The sequence below is a fragment of the Spea bombifrons genome, chromosome 5 (genome assembly GCF_027358695.1).
Source record: "Spea bombifrons isolate aSpeBom1 chromosome 5, aSpeBom1.2.pri, whole genome shotgun sequence".
Lineage (NCBI taxonomy): Eukaryota > Metazoa > Chordata > Amphibia > Anura > Pelobatidae > Spea > Spea bombifrons.
In genome coordinates this window covers 97,236,004-97,259,147 of record NC_071091.1, presented here as the reverse complement: position 1 = coordinate 97,259,147, position 23,144 = coordinate 97,236,004, and the positions used below count along the sequence as shown (strand labels likewise).

The 23,144-nt window shown below is 41.5% G+C and overlaps 1 protein-coding gene across 1 annotated transcript; it reads right to left on the bottom strand.

Annotated features, from left to right (window-relative positions):
* Window positions 1-9,376: 9,376 nt before the first annotated feature.
* Window positions 9,377-23,067, bottom strand: DCAF13 (DDB1 and CUL4 associated factor 13). The gene is made up of 11 exons (XM_053466286.1): window positions 22,926-23,067; window positions 22,424-22,623; window positions 21,855-21,962; window positions 20,736-20,825; window positions 19,481-19,636; window positions 18,375-18,452; window positions 18,039-18,121; window positions 17,193-17,357; window positions 16,839-16,974; window positions 10,722-10,885; window positions 9,377-9,958 (listed from the first exon to the last, which is right to left on the bottom strand). Exons 1-11 carry the CDS (start codon window positions 22,993-22,995, stop codon window positions 9,871-9,873), a joined length of 1,338 nt encoding a protein of 445 aa, XP_053322261.1. The 5' UTR covers window positions 22,996-23,067; the 3' UTR covers window positions 9,377-9,870.
* Window positions 23,068-23,144: the final 77 nt, after the last annotated feature.

Below are 23,144 nucleotides of genomic sequence, written 5' to 3'. Positions count from 1 at the left end.
TTTGAAGTTACCCCTGTGGATTTTACCCCCCCTCCCCCCTGTGCCCCACAGACGGTGCAAGGTGTCCCTGGCTGGTGAGATGAGGGGCTGGAGATCGGTGCCCGGTGACAGCAGCAGCAGCTGGAGGAGATGTATGGGGGAGGAGGAGGAGATGGATGTGGGAGGAGGCGGAGGAGAGGGCAGCGCTGCTTGTAGTGGGGAGAGGGGCGCATGCGTCGGCCCCAGCTTAAGGTGGAACGGGAGGAGGTGAATGGAAGAAGAATCCTCTTCCGGAGAGGGTGTGAGTCACGGATGACCAGATGGCTTCCCGGCAGAGCTGGCAGATGAACCCGTGGAGATCATCCACAGACATGAAACCTACAGCCCGTCCTGCCTGTACTGGAAATCACCCCATTAACCCCCACTGACCAGCTCGGCCCCATCGCTGCTTCATCTCAGAGGGTTTCTTCTGCTCAGAGGGTTCCTTCTGCTCAGAGGGTTCCTTCATCTCAGAGGGTTCCTTCAGCTCAGGGGGCTCCTTCAGCTCAGGGGGTTCCTTCATCTCAGAGGGTTCCTTCATCTCAGGGGGTTCCTTCAGCTCAGAGGGTTCCTTTCAGCTCAGAGGGTTCCTTTATCTCAGAGGGTTCCTTCAGCTCAGAGGGTTCTTTCTGCTCAGAGGGTTCCTTCATCTCAGAGGGTTCCTTTTGCTCAGAGGGTTCCTTTATCTCAGAGGGTACCTTCAGCTCAGAGGGTTCCTTCTGCTCAGAGGGTTCCTTTATCTCAGAGGGTACCTTCAGCTCAGAGGGTTCCTTCTGCTCAGAGGGTTCCTTCATCTCAGAGGGTTCCTTCAGCTCAGGGGGTTCCTTCAGCTCAGAGGGTTCCTTCATCTTTGGCATCAGCTGGGGTTAAAGGACTCTCTTTTTATAGCTCATTTCTATGGAATAAAAATAGCTGCAGACCCTGAACGCCAGCATTCTTTATTTTCTTATACTGAATACATATTTCCATTATTTAAAACGCACCTGAATATTAGATGCCCGAAGTATTAAAAGGCACATATTTGGGGCAATTGTTTAAAAATATATATATATTTTGTTTTAAAAAATAACTACAATATTTTATAATCGAGCGAGATAAGTTCATTCTGAACAAGAGCAACAGGAAATTGCTCCTTTTTTATATGACCCTTTTTATATCACACGCCTATAAATGATTCCATCCATGACTGAGACAAAAATACAGAGAATACACGAGTATGGCAGTCTTTTCGCGCCTCTGATGCAGCAGGCTGCGAGGGATACAACTCCCATCAATCTCATCGTCATCCTGGCTGAGGGTGATCGGAGCCAGATCCATCGGTTTAGATACTTGCACTTCTCTGCTGTGGCTGCCGTATATCTGGGCTGTCTGCTTTTTTTGTATTTCCTTTCTTGCAAACATATCTTTATATATAGTTTAGGTCTTGTTATATAGTGCTTTAGCTACTGCTGCTATTGGTTCCTCCGTCAGCCCGCTACTACTACACACATATACAGCCAACCAAAATGACAAATTGTGGGTCCTTTGTCGTCTTTGACATTAAGAAGTTGTTATAAATATAAGAATCATTATCTACAGTCGTTACACTGATCTTTGCTCATCATCAATTCCACATCTATAACGAGCTAAAGGTAAGCAGCCGGCGTGAGAACGGATACGAGTCTGTATAACCTGGCAGCGTTAACAACAACCCGATGCACCGGCAGAACGGGAGGCGTGGGAAGATTGTTCACAACCAAAAGTGTTTTTACAGGAAAAATCAATTACGATAACTTTTTGTTTTATTTCTGCCGCGCTTCTTTTCAGACAACAAATTTTGTGGAAACAAAATGTGGAGCAGAATTTCCCCCACTGAAGGTGGCTGAAGGTTTAGGAAGAGATCCGGACTAGATTTTCTAGATTTTGCATCGCATGACCACTACCACCAGCAACAGCTGGAATATTTTGATAAATTGGCCCCTCAGAGTAAAGGACCCTGGTGCCGCAGTAGTTATATTAGAGCGCTAGGCAGGAACTTTTGGACAAACAAATTCAGATGGTACGGGATTGTACAGGACTGAATTTCCCCCAAAATTAAAAAAAAAAACAATTGATCCCTCGGAATAAAACGGGAAATTGGGCTTCAGCAGCCACCGAAGGCACTGGGCAGGCACTGGCAGAGAGGCATATCCAGCCACATGGTATGGAACTGAATGCTCAGTCACATTATTGAACGGCACATTTCCCATGAATCCCCATTCTCTTCTGCCCCATGTGCTAAACACCCAATGTTCTGCTCAGGAGAAACGGAGTGAAAAGGCTGCTGCTGCTCTAGGATGTGAAATATATACAACTGATTGTTCAGACAACCCAGATTGATACAAAACAGACTTATTTTGGCGGCCTACATGGACACACAGTATGAGGCCTGCCCAGTATTAATTATTAACGGCACAAATTTTTTTTTGTGCTCTACACACTAGGTGCTGGTAGTGTGTTACTGAAACACAACTCTGGAATAGTGTTTCAGAGACATGACACACCGCGCATGCACAGTCCTCTGGCCTGCCTAACTTAAGGTAAATTGATCATTCAACTAATTCATAATGAAAATCATTGATGACGATTTTCATTATCGATTTTATCGATTAGTTGTTGCAGCCCTAATGAACAATATTTTTCTTAATTATTTATTTATTTTATGCTTTACAGAAATGTGAGGCTTTGCTGGCAGTGTAAGGGTATTACTGAAACACAACCCAGGGACATTGGTTTAAGAAATGGCTTCTAATTTTAAAATTAAAGACCCTTAAATAATAATAAAAAATGAAAAAAGGGCCTTTTTTAATTTGCATGTGAGCATGCATATGAGTGTATGTGTGTGTGTGAGCACAGACGTGTATGTATGTGTGAGCATGGATGTGTATGAGTGTGTGAGAATGGATGCGTGTGTGAGCATGGATGTGTATGTGTGTGAGCATGAATGTGTATGTGTAGGGGGTGTGGGCATATACATGTATGTGTAAGCACGTGTTAGTGAGTATGAGTGCATGTGTGTTGGCGTGAGTGTGTAAGTCTGTATGAATTTGAGAGTTTATGTAAAAATGTGTGCCAGTGCATATGTGAGTTTCTGGGGGAGAGTCAAGGGAAAGGTGGGGAGGATGCCAAATATAATAATAAATAAGAGGATCAATATAGAGAAAGGAGAGAGATAATGAGGAGAAAAGATAGAGAAGGAAGATGGATAATGAGAAGGGGAGAAATAAAGGGAAGTTTGGGAGAAAAGAGAGATAAAGTGATAAAGGAAGAGATTAGATAAATAAAGAGGCGAAGAGAAAAAAGGAGGAGTGATAAAGAGAAAGGGGACAAAAGAGAGATAAAAAGAAAAGGGAGAGAGCAAGGAGGTGAGTGATAAAGAGAAAGGTAGGAGGATAAAAAGAACAAAGAGCCATAAAAAGAAAGGGAAAAGATTAACAAAAATGGGACAAATAGAAAGGCGAGAGAAAGAGCAGAAGAGATAATGAGAAATGAGATCAAAGACAAGGGGAGGAGATAAAGAGAAAGAAGAGAAATATAGAAAAGGGGAGAGATAAAAAAGAATAGAAAAAGAAAATGGAGATGTAAAAAGAAAGGATAGGAGAGATAAAGAGCTTAGATAAAGAAAAAGATAAGCTATAATAAGAAAGTGGATGATAAAAGAGAAGGGGAGAGATAAACAGTAAGGGGATAGATAAAGGGGGTAACAAGAAAGGGGAGAGATAATGAGCGCTATGAGGTAGAGGATCAGTTATCAGAAAGGGTGGAGAAAGTGTGAGTTTGTGTTTTGAAAGTGTTTGTATGTTAGAGCAAGCAAGCGTGAAGATGCAAGGGCAAGCCAAGAAGTTTCTGTGTAAGGGGAAGTGTGAATGTGCATATTGAATGTGTATGTTTGTGTTTATGGGCAGGCATTTGTAAGAGTAGAGTATATGTGTGTATTTAGACTGTCTAGCCATTACTGCATGCTTATATGCCTATGCTTAGCCCTCCCCCTTGTAAATGCTGGTTGGTCAGAGTAAAACAATTGTTATGGACACTGATAAATGTGGAAAGTTTTACATGTACCGGTATTTTGTTATGTTCTCTGTCACCGTTCCTCATCTGGAGATTATTACATTAGAACATTTTAATTTATCATTGTTTATTAAACATTATTATCTCTGCTAGTATTCGGGTGTTGGGTGAGTATTGGTTGTTAGGACATACCTCTTCCAAATTACTGTGTGCCTCTCGAATTCACTGCTCAATGGCCACCTTGGTGCAGAGCTCATAGACGGTCGCCTAAAATAAACCTTTGCTTTTGGGTGACTGCAAGTGCATTTGGTTCCAGTAACTCCGCTTGTGTCTTTTGTGTATGTGAGTTCTATAGTGAGTGTTTGTGTAAGTAATACTGTAAGCATATGTGGCAACTGCTTTAAGAGTAACTAATTGGGTTGTGTAACTCCCAAGCACATGGTCAGTGACCATACCTGGGAACTTCTGACTCGGACTACCCGGAGCCTTCCCTCGCGGGACGCGGCCAGGGCTGCCCACCGACATTAGCGGGCGGTCCCGCTGATGTCAGTGGGAGTTCCTGCTGACGTCGGGGTGTTCCTGCTGACGTCGGGGGCGTTCCCGCTAACGACAACGGGAAACACCCCCATTTAAATGGAAAATGGGCGGGGATCGGGGCGTGTCAAGACCCCACTCATGGGACCAGGAGGATTCAGGTCTTGACCCGGAGAACCGGAGAAGCAGTGCTCATCCGGCAATCTCCAGGTTAAACCCGGAGAGTTCCCAGGTATGTCAGTGACTCAATTTTGAAGGTTTACAGTTCTAACTCTCACACACACACATTTAGGTTTAAGAAACACTTTTGCGCATTCTGGGCTTGCGGTTTGCACTTGGCGATTTGTAAACACAGGTTTTTGTGAAACCTTTCCCGCCAATTCTTGCTCAAACAATTCATAATTCATCCAAAGCCACAACAAAAACATAGACTAAAGCCCACAGACTGTTGGAACCTTCAATCACAGCCATAATCAATAAGACTGTCCCTCTCGTCAGCATTGTTTTGGCAGCTTCTAGCTATAAATCACATATTTTGTACCCCCTTCCTACTTTCTCTGCTGAAAGAGCACCAAACAGGTTATAATGGGGCCAAAACGGACAAGAAATGGACAGATCCTAATGAATTTAGGAGGATTATTGCTTGTGTTTGTTTCTTTCATTGGGGCACCTCCTGCTTTTTGGAGATTTGTATGAATTAGGCCCCTGTGCGTGATGATGATGATGATGTCCTTCAACATGTTCTGCAGACCCATTGGGCACCGTTATCCAGGGCTGTTCAGCAGGCTCGCCTTCCGTTAGAATGAATGGGCGCAGTTAGGGTCATCAGCCCTACTGCTAGGGGGTAACACGCTGCTTATTTTTATACACGGTCGGATAAATGTCTAATTCATAAAAACTGCAATTTCCTCTTTTGTGGTGATTTGCACGTCAACAAATGAAGGCTTACCTTCTTGAATATCACCCGGACATTTATTCAGCGTTTGTTTTATCTGCTCTGAACTGTAAGAGTAACATCTAATTATGTTTTATTTGCCTGATCACCATAATAAAATACTGGTACATCTTGTACCTAGTTTGCAGTAATATAGGACAGAGGATAGAGTTTTTTTAATCACAGCACATTATGTTTGTGTCTGATTTATGACAAACAATGAGGTCATATAAATCAGCAATTGATATTTATATCAGGCCCTGTATAATGTATAATTCAGACCAGAGGCGACTCAAACAATACTGTATACAGGGGGGCACATAAGATACCACAGTCAAAACTGGGGGGGCACTAATAAGTTCCACTACTGCCACTGAAGTGCCACTGAAAAAAAAATAATTAATATATATAAATAAGATGCCAAAATGATGCCAAAAGAGTATTGCAGTATGCAATGATACCTTTTTTATTGGATTAACATAATACTTAATAAAAGACAAGCTTGCAAACGTTTTCCTCTCTTCCTCTCTCATACCACCTGGTTGTTGTGAGAAGAGCCGTAGCTGGCTACTTTTGCGCCCGAGGAAAGAGAAATGGAAAATTGTGCCCCCCTCGGTTGTTTTTTTACAGAGGTTATTTTATTGACATACACTGTCCTTACAGACAACTGCCCATACATGCTGCCTTTACATATACCTGCCCATAAACACACATATATATAGATACGCTGCCCTTACACACACCTGCCCATAAACACATACATACACTGCCTTTACACACACCTGCCCATAAACACACACTTATACACATACACTGCCTTTACACACACACCTGCCCATAAACACACACATATACACATACACTGCCTTTACACACACACCTGCCCATAAACACACATACATTGCCCTTACACACGACTGCCCATACACGCTGCCCTTACACATATACACTGGCCTTACACACACACCTGTCCATAAACAGTGCCTTTACAAACACTTGCCCATAAACACACATATACATTCACTGCCCTTACACAAGCCTGTCCATACACACACATGTATACACATACACTGCCCTCACACACCCCTGCCTTTACACTCATATAAACACATACACACACCAGCTTACAAACACACACATATACACACCCCATATATTCCCTTTCTCATCTTTCATCATCCTCTATCCAGTTGTGAGATTGCAAGGTCTGACATTTCAGACCTCTGCTTTAGTGCTCCCTCATCACTAGGCTTCGGCTATTGATGCAGAATGCGGGGGTATGAGGTCATATTCCGGCGCTCGGCATTATTTGCTGGCGTGTAGTGATTAGGGAGCATGGAAGCCGAGGTCTGAATTGACAGACCTCGCATTCCCAAATGTTGGGCCGGTTGGAGGGAGATTGTGATCTCCACAACCCCTGCTCATCGGGTGCCTGTCGGACAGGGCTGGTTGGGCAGCTTGGGATCCTACACCTGCCTCGGCTCTGAAGACAGGCCCAGGGGAGGCAGTCTCTCCCCTTATACATACGCTACTGTTTTAGGGGCTTCCTGGTGAATCAATTTGCTGGCAGCAATGTGATTCACCACAGGGCCCCCAGAACTACATTTAGATGGCACTGTAGCTCCATTTGGTACTCCAGCTGGGGGTGTCCAAGGAATAATCTAGCCCCTCTGTAGCAATGCCTATAATTCATACCGTGAATGAATCTCACTGATATAACTATACATTATACAGGGTCTACAGCAGGGGTTCACTTCATAATGTAAATTGAAATCAAGGAGTTTAACCACAACTCCCCCTTTATCGAATAGACCCCAAAATGACATAAGTTGTGAATTTTGGTGTGTATTGTAGACAAGTCCATAATGGCAAAATTGTTTTTATTTTTCTTGCTATTGTTTTATAATTTTTTTATAATGTATTTTTATTATTATTGTTAAAGTAATCAAAGTAATATATACTTTGCATTTTACATGTGGTGCTCTGCATTTTGTATTCTTCTTCACATCGGCACGGATCCAGCAGAAGGAAAGTTTTATATAAACTGTATTCCCAGCATCAGACACCACAAAAATTGTTGGCGACAGCTCAGTTGTAGGAAACTTTATGAATAGAACTGATTATACAGAAATATAAAACCAGGATTTACTTTGATGAATGAAATATAATTCACCCTTCACAAAGGATAACGAATATTAATAGCCGAGGATTCTGAATATGTGTATGTCTACAACTCCTCCTTAGATAAAATTACAATAATTGAGCACAAAATATTAGACAAAGCTCAGACTGAGACAACATCCTGGCAGCTGTAAACCATGAGACGTAAATGAAATATAGCGATAGAAGGTGAGGACTGGATTTCGCGGGAGCTTGGTACCGGGGGCAGTTAATGTTATACATAACAAATATATCACAATCAATAACCATTGTGGATGGTCTCGGTCATAATCACCCAGAAGACTAATAAATGTCTATGGGGGCAATGGAATTCATTAGCATTGCCATAAACCAAAGGTGTGGCTGGCTTGGATCTATAGACAGCCAAAGCCAAACATTTTTAAATGTAATCGGTACACTATATGTAGTAATACATACACCATATTTTTAGCATGTCAGGCAGTCACAGATAATCATTTAATACACCCATAGGAACTCAAAACATATCACTCAGCTCAGAAGTCCTACATAGGTGGCACTGATTACTCTTCAAGGTGATCCGACTTTTATGACATCATATTCTAAATACATAGACATTAATATGTAGTTGGTCCCCCTTTGCAGCTATAACAGCTTCCACTCTTCTGGGAAGGCATCCACAAGATTTTGGATGTTTCTGTTGGAATTTTTGCCCATTCATCCAGTAGAGCATTTGTGAGGTCGGACACTAATGTTGGATGAGATGCCCGGCTTGCAATCTCTGTTCCAGTTCATCCCAAAGGTGTTCAATGGGGTTGAGGTGTGCGGCCGGTCAAGTTCTTCCAAACCAAACTTATCCAACCATGTCTTTACGGCCCTTGCTTTGTTCACAGGGGCACAGTCATGCTGGAAAAGGGCCTTCCCCAAACTGTTCCCACAGAGTTGAAAGCAGAGCATTGTCTTGGTATGTCCCCTTCAGCACACACAGCAGCACCTACACATCACTAGCCAGTGTAACAGGCTGGCCTGAAGAAAAGGAACGGAGCCATGGACAGCATACTATCCCATAAAAATTCCAAGACAGTATCTTCTGAGTGTTGTTAACAGGGCCAAGTTAAGCCTCATTTTACAGCTTCCAGGCATGGCCTCCACTTTCACAAATCCCAAAGGAACTACCTGCCCCTCATCCTCTCTCTGGGGCCTGGGAAGCTGCTCCACCGTTTCTCCAGATGTAAGCGCAGGCCTGGAGCTTTTACAATGGACTTAAAGTATCTGCAAAGTCACACCGCAGATTATATGATGGCATACCATGCACACATTGAGCTAGTGAAAAAGTAGAAAGATACCTTTGACAGAATGTTGCGTGTGCGTTTAAATAGCATTCTGGGACTGTGCAAAGTGCAGCAGACATTTTTCATCTCAGTATATCAGTAGTAGATGTCAGATGTATGGGTGAAATGTAATGCCCGATAGGGAGGCAAATTGTAATTTGTCTAATGGCAGGTGCACTTTAATGCTTCATATTAAAAAAAAAACAAAAATACTAAATGCAGAGGGGACTTGTATTATGGGCCTTTTTTAAGTTGTTTCGGAGAGCGCCACGTGGGTTGGCATCTGCCGTACCTGTTGCAGTTTCATCTGTTCACATAAGCGATATCCCCCTTTGTCTAGATTACGGCAGATTGAAGGTGAAACTCAGTAAGTCAATACAGCTCCCGCAAATATGTAAAATACATTTATTAAAACCATTAACAGGACACAATTGTGTGGCATGTGTATAAGCAGGTATTTATTTAAAACTGAATAATTAACCTTTAAGCAACTGCTTATAACCATACGATAGATGAGGTTTACAACATTTATTTATATTCACAAAATAAAAACATTATTTTTCACTAAGATATCCATTTTTCCGGGATATCCACCATAGCCTGGTGGAGTTTTAAAGGCTGGCCCTATATTTCTGTGTAAAAAGTGATGTTTTGTTTAAAATAAAAAAAAAAAAATAGGCCTGAACACAAGAAACTGATTCTGGGCTTTCTAATACATTTATTAAAGTTCTAGCGTCCAGTAAAAGATTATCTTCGTACATCATACAGTCCAAGGGACAACTGCGTCCCCTTCAACTCCAATCACCCTCAGACAACCCACTCAAGGTACACAAAAAAACCAACACCATTTTTTGAAGCCAGGAGGTGATCCGTTTGCGCAGCTTGTTATTCTACTACTGCCACAACATGTTTTTTCTTCTCTGTGGTTACTGGCACGGTGCCCTCTTTGCTGTGTTTGCGGCGGTTCACATCCCTACAAAGCAAAAACGGTAAATTAGAAACAGAGTTTGACAGCAGATAAGAAACATTTGGCCCGGGTAGACTGACATTTTTCCCAATCCTAATGATCTTGAGAAAGCAGGGTTTACTTCAGAAGTTACAAGCTGCTTTTTCATGGTGACTAGCAGTCCTTGCTGCCAGACAGTGACCTGCCAGCCGACGATCACTCATTGCTCCAGCAGGGAGCAACTCAATTAAACAAGCAATAAAGGAGATTTTAGTGACCGACTAGGAGGGAAAAATACGCTGCAGGAGCTCTGAGGAAAGACCCCTCTAAAGGCATCCGCTCCCAACTGATGGGCTGCAGACACAAGCTGGTGATGTCAATGAGCAACTTGGCCGATAAGCCGTTAGCCCAGCGTCTACAAAACATGTGCTGTCTGAATAGATATGTCTAATTTTCTGGAAATTCCAAGGGGAAATAAAAAATAAATTAGGCTCCTTCAGGTTGTAACCTTGTGAAGTAAAGCAGAGTCCAGTTCAGAAATGATCTGCTTTAAAACAGTGTCATGCTGGACACACCTGCTAGTGTTGGCCTTCATAATGAATAGTGAAGTAAAGGCGTTGAAACCACAACTCCCCTGCCAATGTTCTTTAGTGGACACTCAATTGTTTGATGGCGAATGATCCAGTTAGAGTTACCAATACTTGCCCGGTTTCATCAATGGCGAAATAAATGTATTCAGGTTTAAAATTTTATATTAATCTAGGTTATTGCTAAAGAGTGGAAGACATACTTCTTGCGGCGAGCTTCCCTCATGATGCGCTGTTCCTTTATTTGGCAGAAGATGGATTTCGGGAGGTGCCGGTGTCGTGATATTCGCTTGACCTGCGGATGGTGCTGGAATTTTTCCTTCAGTTTCTGGTTATAGCTCAGTGCAGCACGTTCTCTCGGGGATAACTAAATGAGAACAGAAACCCATTAGAATGAAACAAATCCCACAAATAAAATAAAAAGTGGGCAAATCTAAAAAAAACCTCCCAAAACATATGTAGCCATAATGAATAGGCAAAAGTTAATTAATTACCTTACGGGGGGGATATAGATAGATATGTAATTAATAGAATGCTCAAAATGTTGTCTTGATACCAAAAAAAAAACCAAAAAAAAAAAAAAACCAAGATAAGACAAAAATAAAACTGCCATCTTGCTAGGGTGGGCAGAGAGACACCAGAACATGATAATGTCCCTCTCCACCTCATCTATCGGTTTGTCTTAGTCTGTCAATCCTCATCTTGTCAGACCCCTCGAATATATATATTGTAAGAAGCGCTGCGTAAATTGTTGGCGTAATATAAATAAAAGATAATAATAATAAATGGCCGATGACTAAGAATTCAATATCTACATACCTGTTCTCTCCCAGGAAGTAGAAGCTCATTAGAGGTTTTATCTGCTAAAGCCGCACAAACCAATCATACATACACAAAAAATACGGCCAATTCCTAAACGAGAAGTTCACTTTCCCCGTAACACTACAGAACTATAAAAGCAGCCTCAGAATTTTAATTACAGAGCTAAAAATGTATGGTTTATGGTAAGAGATTATGTACATATTATATTGAGCATAGTAAAAAGAAATAAAAACACAAACTAGAATTTCATTTTAAAGTTGTACCCTGCGGTACGTACACCGATCACCAACGAAAGAAACCCCTTCGTGCCTTAAATAATGCTTTTGTCCTTTGGGTGGCTGCTGCCATTAATCTCATTTAAAATCAAATGAATGGTAATCCACCATATAGCTACATCCATTAGGGAAATAATGAGGACGATCAGACTGCCTTCTATTTAGGATAACATTAATCATGTTTACCACACAACAGTCTACCTAACATTCAGCATTTCCTCCATGGTAGAAGATGTAGAACCTGCTGCTGTGTAACTATAGCTGCAACGATCCAATACGAGGCCGGGGTATGACCATTACCCGTGAGAAAGTGCCGCTTGTGCGGAAAAAAATAATTTAACAAACTGGAGTCACGGCTTAGCTGGATATATGAAAAAAACAAACAAAAAAACAAATATTTTTTTGGGCAAGAAAAAACCCAAATAACCTAGTAGTTCATCAGTGGAGTTAATTCATTATGGTGTGGATCAGAAGGACCTGGAGGTGTTCTCCTAGGTTGGCTTTACAATTAAAAGACAACTAGACATTTATATACATATACACACACACACATATATATATATATATAATAAATAAAACAGATTTGGTAGGTAGATTTAGTCTCAACGCTCCTCTCCACATTGCTCAGTGGCAATCAACTCCCCTTCCACTTCCACTCTCATGCGAGTAAACCTCAGTGAAGTTTTCCCAAAGTAGTAACAGATTTTCTTGAATTGAGTCTTTAGTTGAAAGTAATACCTTTTTTGAGCCAAGTTATAAAAACACAAAATCTGTGTAATCACATAGGCTTTTGGAGTCTTGGAACCAAGACTATTCAACCAGTCCAATTTCCCATTGTTTTCCATAAATGTACACTCCAGCCATTATATGCACTTTAATGCATAAGAGCGGCGAGCATCTCCTTATATTCTTTGTGTTGTTGCGTGTAGATGGCTTGGCTTGCATGAGATGCGTTTGTCCTTCTGCTGGTAAGTCGTTATTTTCTTTGACGAGGGGGCAGTTAAAAAAAACAAATCATTGATGACCCCGTTAAGGATTATCTCCTTCCTGTTGATATATTAGCATTATGACATCACACAGGGTGACATATGTTTTATAAAAGCTGCTTGACGTTTATGAGCTGAATGATGGCATAATATCCCGTATAAACTCTACCGGAGTCACCGTCAGATCGGATTCATTCATTGAACGGACCAGAGCTGCAAGCAGTTGAAAACCTCGAGTCACGAGACAAATCATTTACTCTTGTTTAACGTCCGCACTTCAATCACTAAGCGAATCTGGCACCTGTGAACGTCTAAATGTTTTTGCCCCGTCATATAATCATGATGGCTTTCCTGAGCCAGCCTGAATAAATCCCACGCTTTCTCATTGTGCAGCAGACTGTCAACGTCTCCCAAGTTAGAAGGCTTTTATTCTAATTAAAAGCAATGATTTTCTTTAATTTAATGGATGAAGAGCAAAGTGCTATTGCTGATTAAGTACAACCTAAACACTTTCGCAGACCAAAAATACGAGTTTGCCTGGTCCGCCGCAGAGCAATCTCGCCGCGCTATGCCGTTTGCAATAAAGCCTGCGTTATTACGTACAAATTTATCTATTTTGAATGCGTTAACAGAATAAAACAATTAGGAGAAATAGTTGATACCTGCACAGTCCAGGAGCAAAGAGGGGATTTAAGGACACTTTTCTCCTCTAAAATGAAGTAGACATGGAGTTTTATGCATACGTGCCTCTCTTCCTGGTGGTACAGGGTACGTTCATGTAGTGGTTGCCCTTTTATGTGCTTCTTCCAGCATCATGGAAGAGCTGGTTGGCCTACACAATGGTATTGTCTATACAACCCTACAACATACAGCTCTGGGGGTAGCAAGAAAATGGACTTGTGTACATTGGGAGCCCAGGATTAAATAAGGGTTGAGTGTTTACAGCAGGAAAAAAATGGCTCAAATGGTTCTCGTTGACCATCAAGTTCTATGGCAGGTCATGCAGAACTCAAAATTCCAATGGAACGATCAGTCTGTTATGCTTGAGGTCTTTACTTTAACAGCGATACTTCAATGTCAACGAGCAAACTCTGATCTCTGTAGGGAAGGGCAGCTCACAAGTAATGGGGAGCTCTCATCTTGTTGGGGAGGTGTATAGCTATTCTGGCACAAAACTAACCCTTAAAAAAATATATTTTATATATATTTAAAAAGGTGACACTCATAAGGTTTAGCAGTGAAGAAAAACGGAGTATTTACTTTTGACCCAAGAAACTTACTTTATCCGCACACCTGTAGGTCACGATCATAGAGATTTTAAATGACTCCCTCATTGAGCACCCTTATCCAACATAATCTCCTCCTTCACAGACTTTCATTAGAAAGCGTCCATCTGGTGATTAAGGCCGAGCCATTCTACTGTTTACCACAAGGCGGTACAATAAAGGAGATAGTGTGTTTCTCTAGTAGAGTCAGCTAAGATAGCCGTTAGAAGACACACACATGACAGCGGAGTAAAAACATTTCATGTTATAACAGAAAATATTTTAGCGTGATAGTTTTTGTTATTTTTGGTAAGAGTTCCCCTTTAATAGGAATTAATGGCGGCGAGAAACTAGTATTTTAACTAAAGTTTTCTCTTGAAAGATACGTAAAATTAAACAGTCCTCCCCCCTGGGTGCCCTCGCCCATCAAATGGCTAGGAAGTAATGTATATGTAAAGTTATTTGCTTTGGAACCCTGCTATGAAGAAACAAATTAGAATTCAATTAATGGTGCTTTTAGTTAACAACTTGAGCAATGACCCGAACACGCGGATGTAAAATCGGGACTATTTACGGGTGTCCTAGAAACCCCCCGCAGCTGTGAAGCCGCCTGCGTGTGACCCGGCAATCCGTGTGGCATCCTCTGCACTCAATTAACATAGTTTGGATGTTTGGATGTTGGATTTAGGGTTTGTCGGTTTGGAAGCACACATAAAGGTAATTTGTAGAATATTTGGTATGCCATGCCAGTGGCATTGCTCGGGGGGAGGGGCAGTGGGGACCATGGCCTCCCCGTACTTAAAATATCCTGCCCCCATCTGAAACATCATAGGCATCATAATCATCGTTTTATAATTGCCCTGCTACTTTTGTCCCTGTCCCCCCCCATGCGCTCCCCTAAATATGACTAATAGATTGCAGACAGCTATTGCCAGATCGTTGGGAAATGGGCTGAAACCAATGCAGTTTGATATCTATAAATACCTATTATTTCCGTCACCTGTCGCTCTCTCATAAGCTGCACTTTATAATGCAGAATACTTTTTCTGCTTGACCTTCAATTGCTATAACCACAAACTAAAAGATAATCAATGCCTAATTAGCAAAAGGAGCCGTAAATACAAATAAACTAAAATAATAATTAGATATGTCCAAAATATAGATATAAATATTTAAATAAGTGATAGAAAATCTGATATCCTGATCGCCACAATAAAACAAGTATAGATGCCTCGATTAATTAGGGATGGTCAACCCAAGCTCATACATAATTATATATCAGTCAAACCAATCCAAATCTCAATCAATCCACAGGTAAAAATGTATGAAATGGATACTAAATAATAAAACAATAAATACATAAATAGGTGAATTAAATTGGATAAAAAATCCAATCAAAAACGTAAACCAAAGAGAATTTAAAATGTTGACTGGACTAAATTTTGGTGCTATAAATATGAACAAATAGGTAAATACATATGTCCAAAAAGCATCAATAAATATATATATATATATATATATATATATATATATATATATATATATATATATATACACACACACACACATACACACACATACACACACATATATAAAAATAAGTAAAAATCTGATATCCCGATTATCACAATTGCTTAGTTATCAAACGGGAAAGTATACCAACATTAAAACTGAAAATATATTAAATTAACAACAATGTGAACAAGTTAAGACACACAGAAGGTAAAGAGGGCTCTGCTCTTCCGAGCTCACAAGCTGCTAGGCCACGTAGGAGAGGAACGCACCCATACAAATCAATACATTAAACAACAAAGCTATATCTACGCAGCTTCTGGAATTACACAAAACTTTGCTAAACATGCTTAATGTACACGGTCAAAGAGAGCAGAAAGCACACTCATAGACAGAACAAAAAAATAAGCCAATAATGGTGGAAATATCTAAAGTCCTTTTCTGATGTTCTGTTGGTTTTATGTAAAAGGATTCAGGTCGTGACCCATAACCTCCGCAGAGCAATCCAAAGAGAAATAGCAGCCATTCTATTAACCGTACACTGAAGAAAAGTAAAGTAAGCTTTAGCACCAGTGACAGGGGGTTCCTACAGCGACAGTAATGTCTGCTACGGACAACAGGAAGACGATTCACCCAAAACGCTCCTACCCCTTATAATCTACTTCTGCTGGCACTCACCATCTTCACCATTATAACAAGAACCTCTCTCTCCATCAACCAGCATCAGCACTTCTTCTCTCATCGTAGACACTTCTATTTGTCCCATCTGCTACCACCCTCGGCAGTCTCTTCTCACCCAGTCTCTCAAGTGCACTTTAACCAACATCTTCAGTCTCTTCAAATCGCCGCTGGATTTCTGCCATTATCCTTCAAACCCCATCTTAATAAAAAGGGACATCCTGGAGTGTACCAGTGTGGCAAACGACCTCCCCGATTGCCATCTACTACCTCCGCACTCAGCTTCTTGAAAGGCTTGTCCAACTTTACCAATTCCAACTACTCACTGGCCCTCTTCTACCCAAATCCTGCACCTGATGCTCTCAGACTTCTCTTATTAAAGTGACCAACAACCATGTGTTCTCTCTGCACTGCCTCCCTCGGCAAAGTAAGTTTGTGCTTTAGCTTTTGGGATCATGTGTATGATGATGATGATGATGATGATGATGATGATGATGATACTAAGATCTACCTTTCCTCCCCAGATCTCTCTCCATCCCATTTTGTTCATGTCATTAACTGCGTCACATCTGTCTCTAACTGGATGTCTACACAATTCTATTTGGTGCAACTGTCACCGTACCCTACATACCTGCTGCTCAGTATGACCGTTCATTCCAACCTACATCCAAACTGCTGCCTACATCTTTAAAAGTATTGCCCCAGCAATATTTGCCCCCAAAAGAGTACTTTCTCATGCACTTTCCTCCCATCTAGTATAGTCTTCTTCTCGTGACACTTACCAAGCCAAGTTTTTCAGAAGCATTTGCCTTCCATAAACGGATATTCATTTCATCTGAGCCAGACAGAATATACTTGTTGTCTGAAGACCACCTGACGCAGGTGACGTGCTGCATCCTCTTAGTGTGATAAACCTCTCTGCAACATACAGGTGCTCACATTAGTATTCCTTTCATTAAAAGTATTCGATTTCAGCTGTTTAGGGACGTTTATGGCATCAGATACATGCAGTATCACAGTGTAAGACCGCGTGACCATTTCCAGGCAGCGTGTGATCTGTACGTATCGCTGAGTTGCTGGACTGGCCACATGGCTTAATGGCTATTAGCCAGCTTGTAGTCTGTCGGGAAACGTACCTGCTGTGCCCGTGTTCCACAGGGAAAATGCGGATAGTTTTATCAAAGCTGGCCGACACAAACTCCTTTCCGGTGGGGGAGTAATCCACATCCAGGACGGCCGACACGTGGTCCATGTGCACCTTCAGCGGGGACTCTAGCTTGCGCATGTCATACGTGTACAAGCTGCGAACAGGAATACAGAGATGTCAGCATGAACCTGACAGTTACTTCAACAATAGGCTACAATTTATTTGATAAACCGGGCAACCATGTTTTGTATAAATGTGTTACGCGTATAGTTAAATAAGCAGAGGGACGTCAGGTATTCGTTTTAAATTAAGATAGTGTGCAAAAAGAAACATTGGGTTTTCGTTTGCTGCACGCTGTTAAGTTAAAATGAATAGCACTTACATACAAGCCATGGTTTGCTTCTGAATATTTAACCAGAAAATGACTGACGCTAGTTATTAGTTATAGCTTGCGCTGTTTACTTTTTTGTTTTTGTTTTTAGAGTGGCTATTTTAAAGATTATATGTGATTAAGAAGGGACTATTTTATCTGAAAAAGAATGCCATTTAATTTCCTGCCTCGTTATCACCCCTTCTCCCTTTCAGCTGCCAAGAAAACAGGACAATTACTTCATGGGGTGGAATAATCATCAAGATTCAGTGAGAGGGAAGTTGGGTGCTCCCAACATAAAATAGTTATATTACACACACACACACACACATTATATATTATTAAATAATTAACAAAAAATAAAAATGACATTAAACGCAAGTCAACACATTGCATTGTAGCCCATAACACAGCAACACAATGCCGTCATCCAAGCCCATCACGGGGGTAACGTTCTGCACCTACTTGAAGTTCTCATTGGCTGCTGTGAATATAAACGCTTCCATCGGGTTCCAAGAGATTGTGTTTGTTCTCATTTCTAGAATGACCTGACAGAGGGAAAAGAAATAGTTAGGTTAGCAAAAATATCCGATAAGGGCGACTTTGGTGGAAGTCGCAGTTTTAACTATTTTATGCATAGAACCAGCATAGCTCTTTTTGACTGAGAAACTATGGGGTTGAACAGCGACAATAAACATGGCTCCAAATTAAAAGCCGTATCCCATCTCACCGAAGACCCGCTAGCTTTGCTTCCCTCTATAACTATTCACGAGCTCCGTTGCACTTTTTGACACCGCTTACCTTTTTCAACGGCGTGGCCTGCCGCATGTCATACAGGACTATATTTCTGTCAGAGGCACAGCTTCCTAAAACGTTTCTCTAAAACGAAGAAGAATCGACACAGGCACACGTGAAATGCGTCACGTAATATATCATGTACATTTTACCACATAACATGCAGCCACGCAGGATGCTTTTGTGACAAATCCAATGCAGATTGTTGCCATCAAAGCTTTTAGCATTATTACTTGTATTAATTGAAAGTTTTTTACGCTTGTGCCGTTTTATTGTCAATCGGTGGAATTGTTGATTGGGGAGATATTTAGTCTATAGATGAACGCCACCGAAGCCGAGACCAGCAGCAGCCTGCGGCAGAAGCAGCATTATCAGGTCCTAGCGTTATCGTCTTACCCACCTTTACAACAGCTGCCTCAAGCAATCAATAACGAAGGCAACGATAATTTAATAAGGATGGAATAATAATGCAGATCCTGATGCGTATATACATCACTACACAGTATTACGTTTATATAAAGGTCTGGGAAATCTATGAGATAATGCGGGTTTCATATAATGGCCAGTTTGTCTTCAACATCATAAACCGATGCATTCAGAATAGCCTTAAACAAAGACCCTCTCTTTATACATAGTGTACCCATCCTACAATCCTCGGGCATAGCAATTATCCAGGTCCATCTTCAAGGTATTAAAGAAACACAGCTACCAAACGGATTTAGGACAACTTATTAGTAACAGCTCTCAGCATTGCAGAGATTATATATATATCTTGTGTTGTTCAGGTTATGCCATGGCATTGAATCTTCCAGCCACCATATGCAATTTAATGCACAGGACAGTTAAGCGTTCCTCCTTTAAATGCATGGAGATATTTTACAGAACCCACCTATATGCATCTTCTCCCCTTTAGTTTGCAGGAGATATGTTCTGCCTGCGCCCACGTGGCATCCTCACCGCCAGTCAGCTTCAGCACTGGCTTGATAAGGGTTGGAGTGGAGCACTGGCTTGATAAGGGTTGGAGTGGAGCACTGGCTTGATAAGGGTCGGAGGGGAGCACTGGCTTGATAAGGGTTGGAGGGGAGCACTAATGATGCTCATAACGCCCTTACCTCAATGGGATTAAATTTGACGCTTGAAATGCTATCGACCCCCCATGAGAATGATCGCATGGGACTAGATCTCTGTTCATCCCAGATGTCCACTTGCTGCCCACATGTGGCAAAAACTGCTTCATTCCAGTGATGGTCGATACCTGTGAACACAGTCTGGGCAAAAGCAGAGGCAGGAGACTTATTAGGGCACTATACACGGAATGCGTGCAGGTAAAATAATGCCTGGCACTTAGAAGAACGATCAATCTTTTCACAAAATCAGATTATAAAACCTTGTATCAACAGAACATTGGTAAGCAAGGTGGGGGACTTATCCCCCAAGTTATTGTACACAACCCAACGCCCTATAAACATAATTTCCAGTTTATGACAACTATATTGCACACACTATGCTGTGGTATGGATGGGGATATTGATAGGGTGTATAGTTTGGGGAATTCACCAGTTCTGTTTGGAATCTGTACTGACTCGCAGGGACACTAAAGGCGAAACACTCTGGGGGTTATGTATAAAAGGATTCCGCCACAAAGGGAGTGCAACTGCGACACAATTAGCATCTACACATATGTACGAAAATAACACTTTAATTAAATATTCTGTTTCGAAAAACAGAATCTCTTCTAGTCTGTCCCGCACATTCCCTGTACTCTTAAAGTAACATTATAAGAATAAAAGGTTCCACGTTAATGATAAACAATGATTTCTCTTTTGGTTCTCATTAAGTTTAGGTTTTTAGTTAAAAAAGTCACTTTTTATTGGACTGAATTTTGGGACCTTAGGTCTCTTCTTCAATCCTTTCCAACAAAAGCTTATGTGGCATCCACATACCTTTTATTCTGCCAACATAGAAAAGGTAACACCAAACACTAACAATTTTCCTTAAAAATATGTACTTTTATGCACAACCAAGGCAGCTAAGGAAGGCCATGTAATTAAAGTCTGTAGATAAAAATATTGCTTTTCAGATAGGTTTGTGATGTCATTTTTAGTTGAATGTAAGATTTAGTCCAACAATCAGTGAATTGTAAAATAGTCTTAAAGAGCTATGGAGTCTAGCAGCGTTGGGATTGAACGAGAAATAAACAAGGAAAGGAGAACAATGTATGCGTTTTAAGCCAGAACCAATACCAACAGCAGAGCAATAAATGAGTGATTCACGCAGTCTGGGGAATACAAGGTCTATCACATCCTATCTTTATTATTATTATCATCATCTTTTATTTATACAGTGAAAGGTTAGCGGTTATCCCACCTTTCCCAAAATGGTGTGTATGGGCTCCTCTTTCTCTCCGTATCCTGGGCTTTCCATCTTCCACTGCTTCACCGTCTTGTCATCACCTACCTAAAAAAAAATTAATAATAATAAATAAATAAAATACTAATTCAGGAACCAATGAATCCCATGCCGGAGGAATATCTGCAATATCTGCTTCCTAAATGTTTGCTTGATTTGGATTTCCAACAGCTTGAAACTACGATCAAATGCCCAATACCAAATTCAGGAGAATATGTTGTAAAAAGAAGGTGTCCTTATCCTTATACGTCGTTAGTTATAACAGAGAGCAGTTCTAAAAATGTCAGCTCCTCTGCTGTATCAGTTCCAATTCTTCATTCATAACTGAATATTCCAGGCTACATAAAATGTTTATTTTCCTTGCAGACATGCTGGAAACGTGATAATTATAGCGCTAGGGGTAACTATTTACCACAAAGGCTTCCAACACCCTCCATCGGTCATACAGAAAACCACTATTTCAACTGGACATGCCTACAACTCCAAAGACTTTCGGTAAAAATAAAAATGTGTCATATATATATATATATATATATATATATATATATATATATATATATATATACACACACATATACACACACACACATACATACATACTACTGTTCAAAAGTTCTGGGTCACTTGTTTTTGAGACAGCAAATCTTGTCCATTAAAATAACATGAAATGGATCAGAAATCCAGCACAGACGGGGTTAATGTTGTAAATGACTATTGTAGCTGGCAGCGGCTGATTTTTTTGGGGGGGTGAGGGGTAGGGGTGGTGGTGGCAGCGGCTGATTTTTAATGGAATATCGTCATAGACGTGCAGGGGCCCTTTATCACTCCCATCACTCCTGTGTTCCAATGGCACGTTGTGTCCGCTGATCCAAGTTTAGGTTTAAAAGGCTAATTGATCGTTACAGCCAGAAATTTCCCCAAAGTGACCCCAAACTTTTGAATGTTGGCGAATGCAGACACAGAGCTCAGGTTCTCTCACTGTACGTTTAAACACGCAGCACAAACCTCTAAGAAACGGCTTTTCAGCAGAGTTTTAGAGTTATTTGGGTGCAGAAAGAGCACTGAATTCGTACATACCGTGAAGAACGAGCCCCCGCAGAAACGAACGCAAAGCCCCCGAACGAAGCCTTCGTGCGCTTGGATCGCCCGACTGCATTCCCGCTTCACCAGATTCCAAATCCTTACCTGAAAAGAAATCACAATACATCCCAGAATCAGGAAAAGTCCCCAAAAACAAAATGCAAAAATCATACGCAGCAATCACCCCAAACAGCTTCCAACGAATGGCAGCGACGGACCCCGCGTGATAAAAACGATTAGAGAAACTACTAAACGTGCGGATCAAAGAGAAACAGAAACATTTTAACCCCTATGAAGATACGGAGCGGCCGCCACACCAATCCCGCAACACTCATTTATTTAACCCCGTCATGACAAAGCCCGTACATGTATGGGCTCTCAATGTATTGTTTTTACTGGGTTTCAGGACAACCCATTGTCCTTAAGGGGTTAATGTATAGAAACGGTGTGTTCTGTACAGCATTTCTCACATGGCGGGTACATGCTGTGCATGCTCTTTAACCCTTGCCGGTAGTCGGTCCCATACTAGGGGTATGCTCTGCCCCCGATCACACGCGAAAGCGCACCTCTCCGTCGCACGCTCCGGACAGCAGGGTGGACAGGCTCCGGGGGTGCTTTGCCAGACAGTTGATCCCATCTCTGTGACCATCCAGGGAAGCAACAAAAGGCTTCGCAAACACGCGCTCCAGTTTGGTGGCGTTCAGGGCTCTGGTGTACTCCCGGGGAACTTCGAACGGGTGCAGCGACGGATCATAGTTGCGAGGAACTACAAAAGAAACGTAGAATTTGACCATTCGGCGCATCCAGCCTGCCCGTGTTTCCCGCTGAATAGATTCAAACCTAAAGTTTATGCTCATCCCATACTGTTTTACCATCTACCACTTGTGCTGCGAGGATGTTCCATGTATCCACCACACTCTTCTAAAGTATCTCACATTAATGATTTACCTCCTTCAGAGAACACGTGTTCTTTTAGCTTCTAATTATTCTCACTAATACACGAAAGTAACAGTTGGTAATTCCATTAGCAGAGCCGTTATACACAGTACAGTCGCGTTGCACACTTACCCCTCGGCAGATCCATTTTTGTCTCCCGCACATAATCATCGGGGTTTCTGCACAAAACCTTCACCTTCATAATGCAAATAATTTAATAACAAAATTCCAATTCGGCCACTTCCTCTCACCAGCTCACACACACGCCACATGCGGCCGGAAGTGGGGTTCAGGGGTCACCCGTGATGCGCAGAGTACGCGCGCGACCCGAAGCCACCATATTAAGTGAGG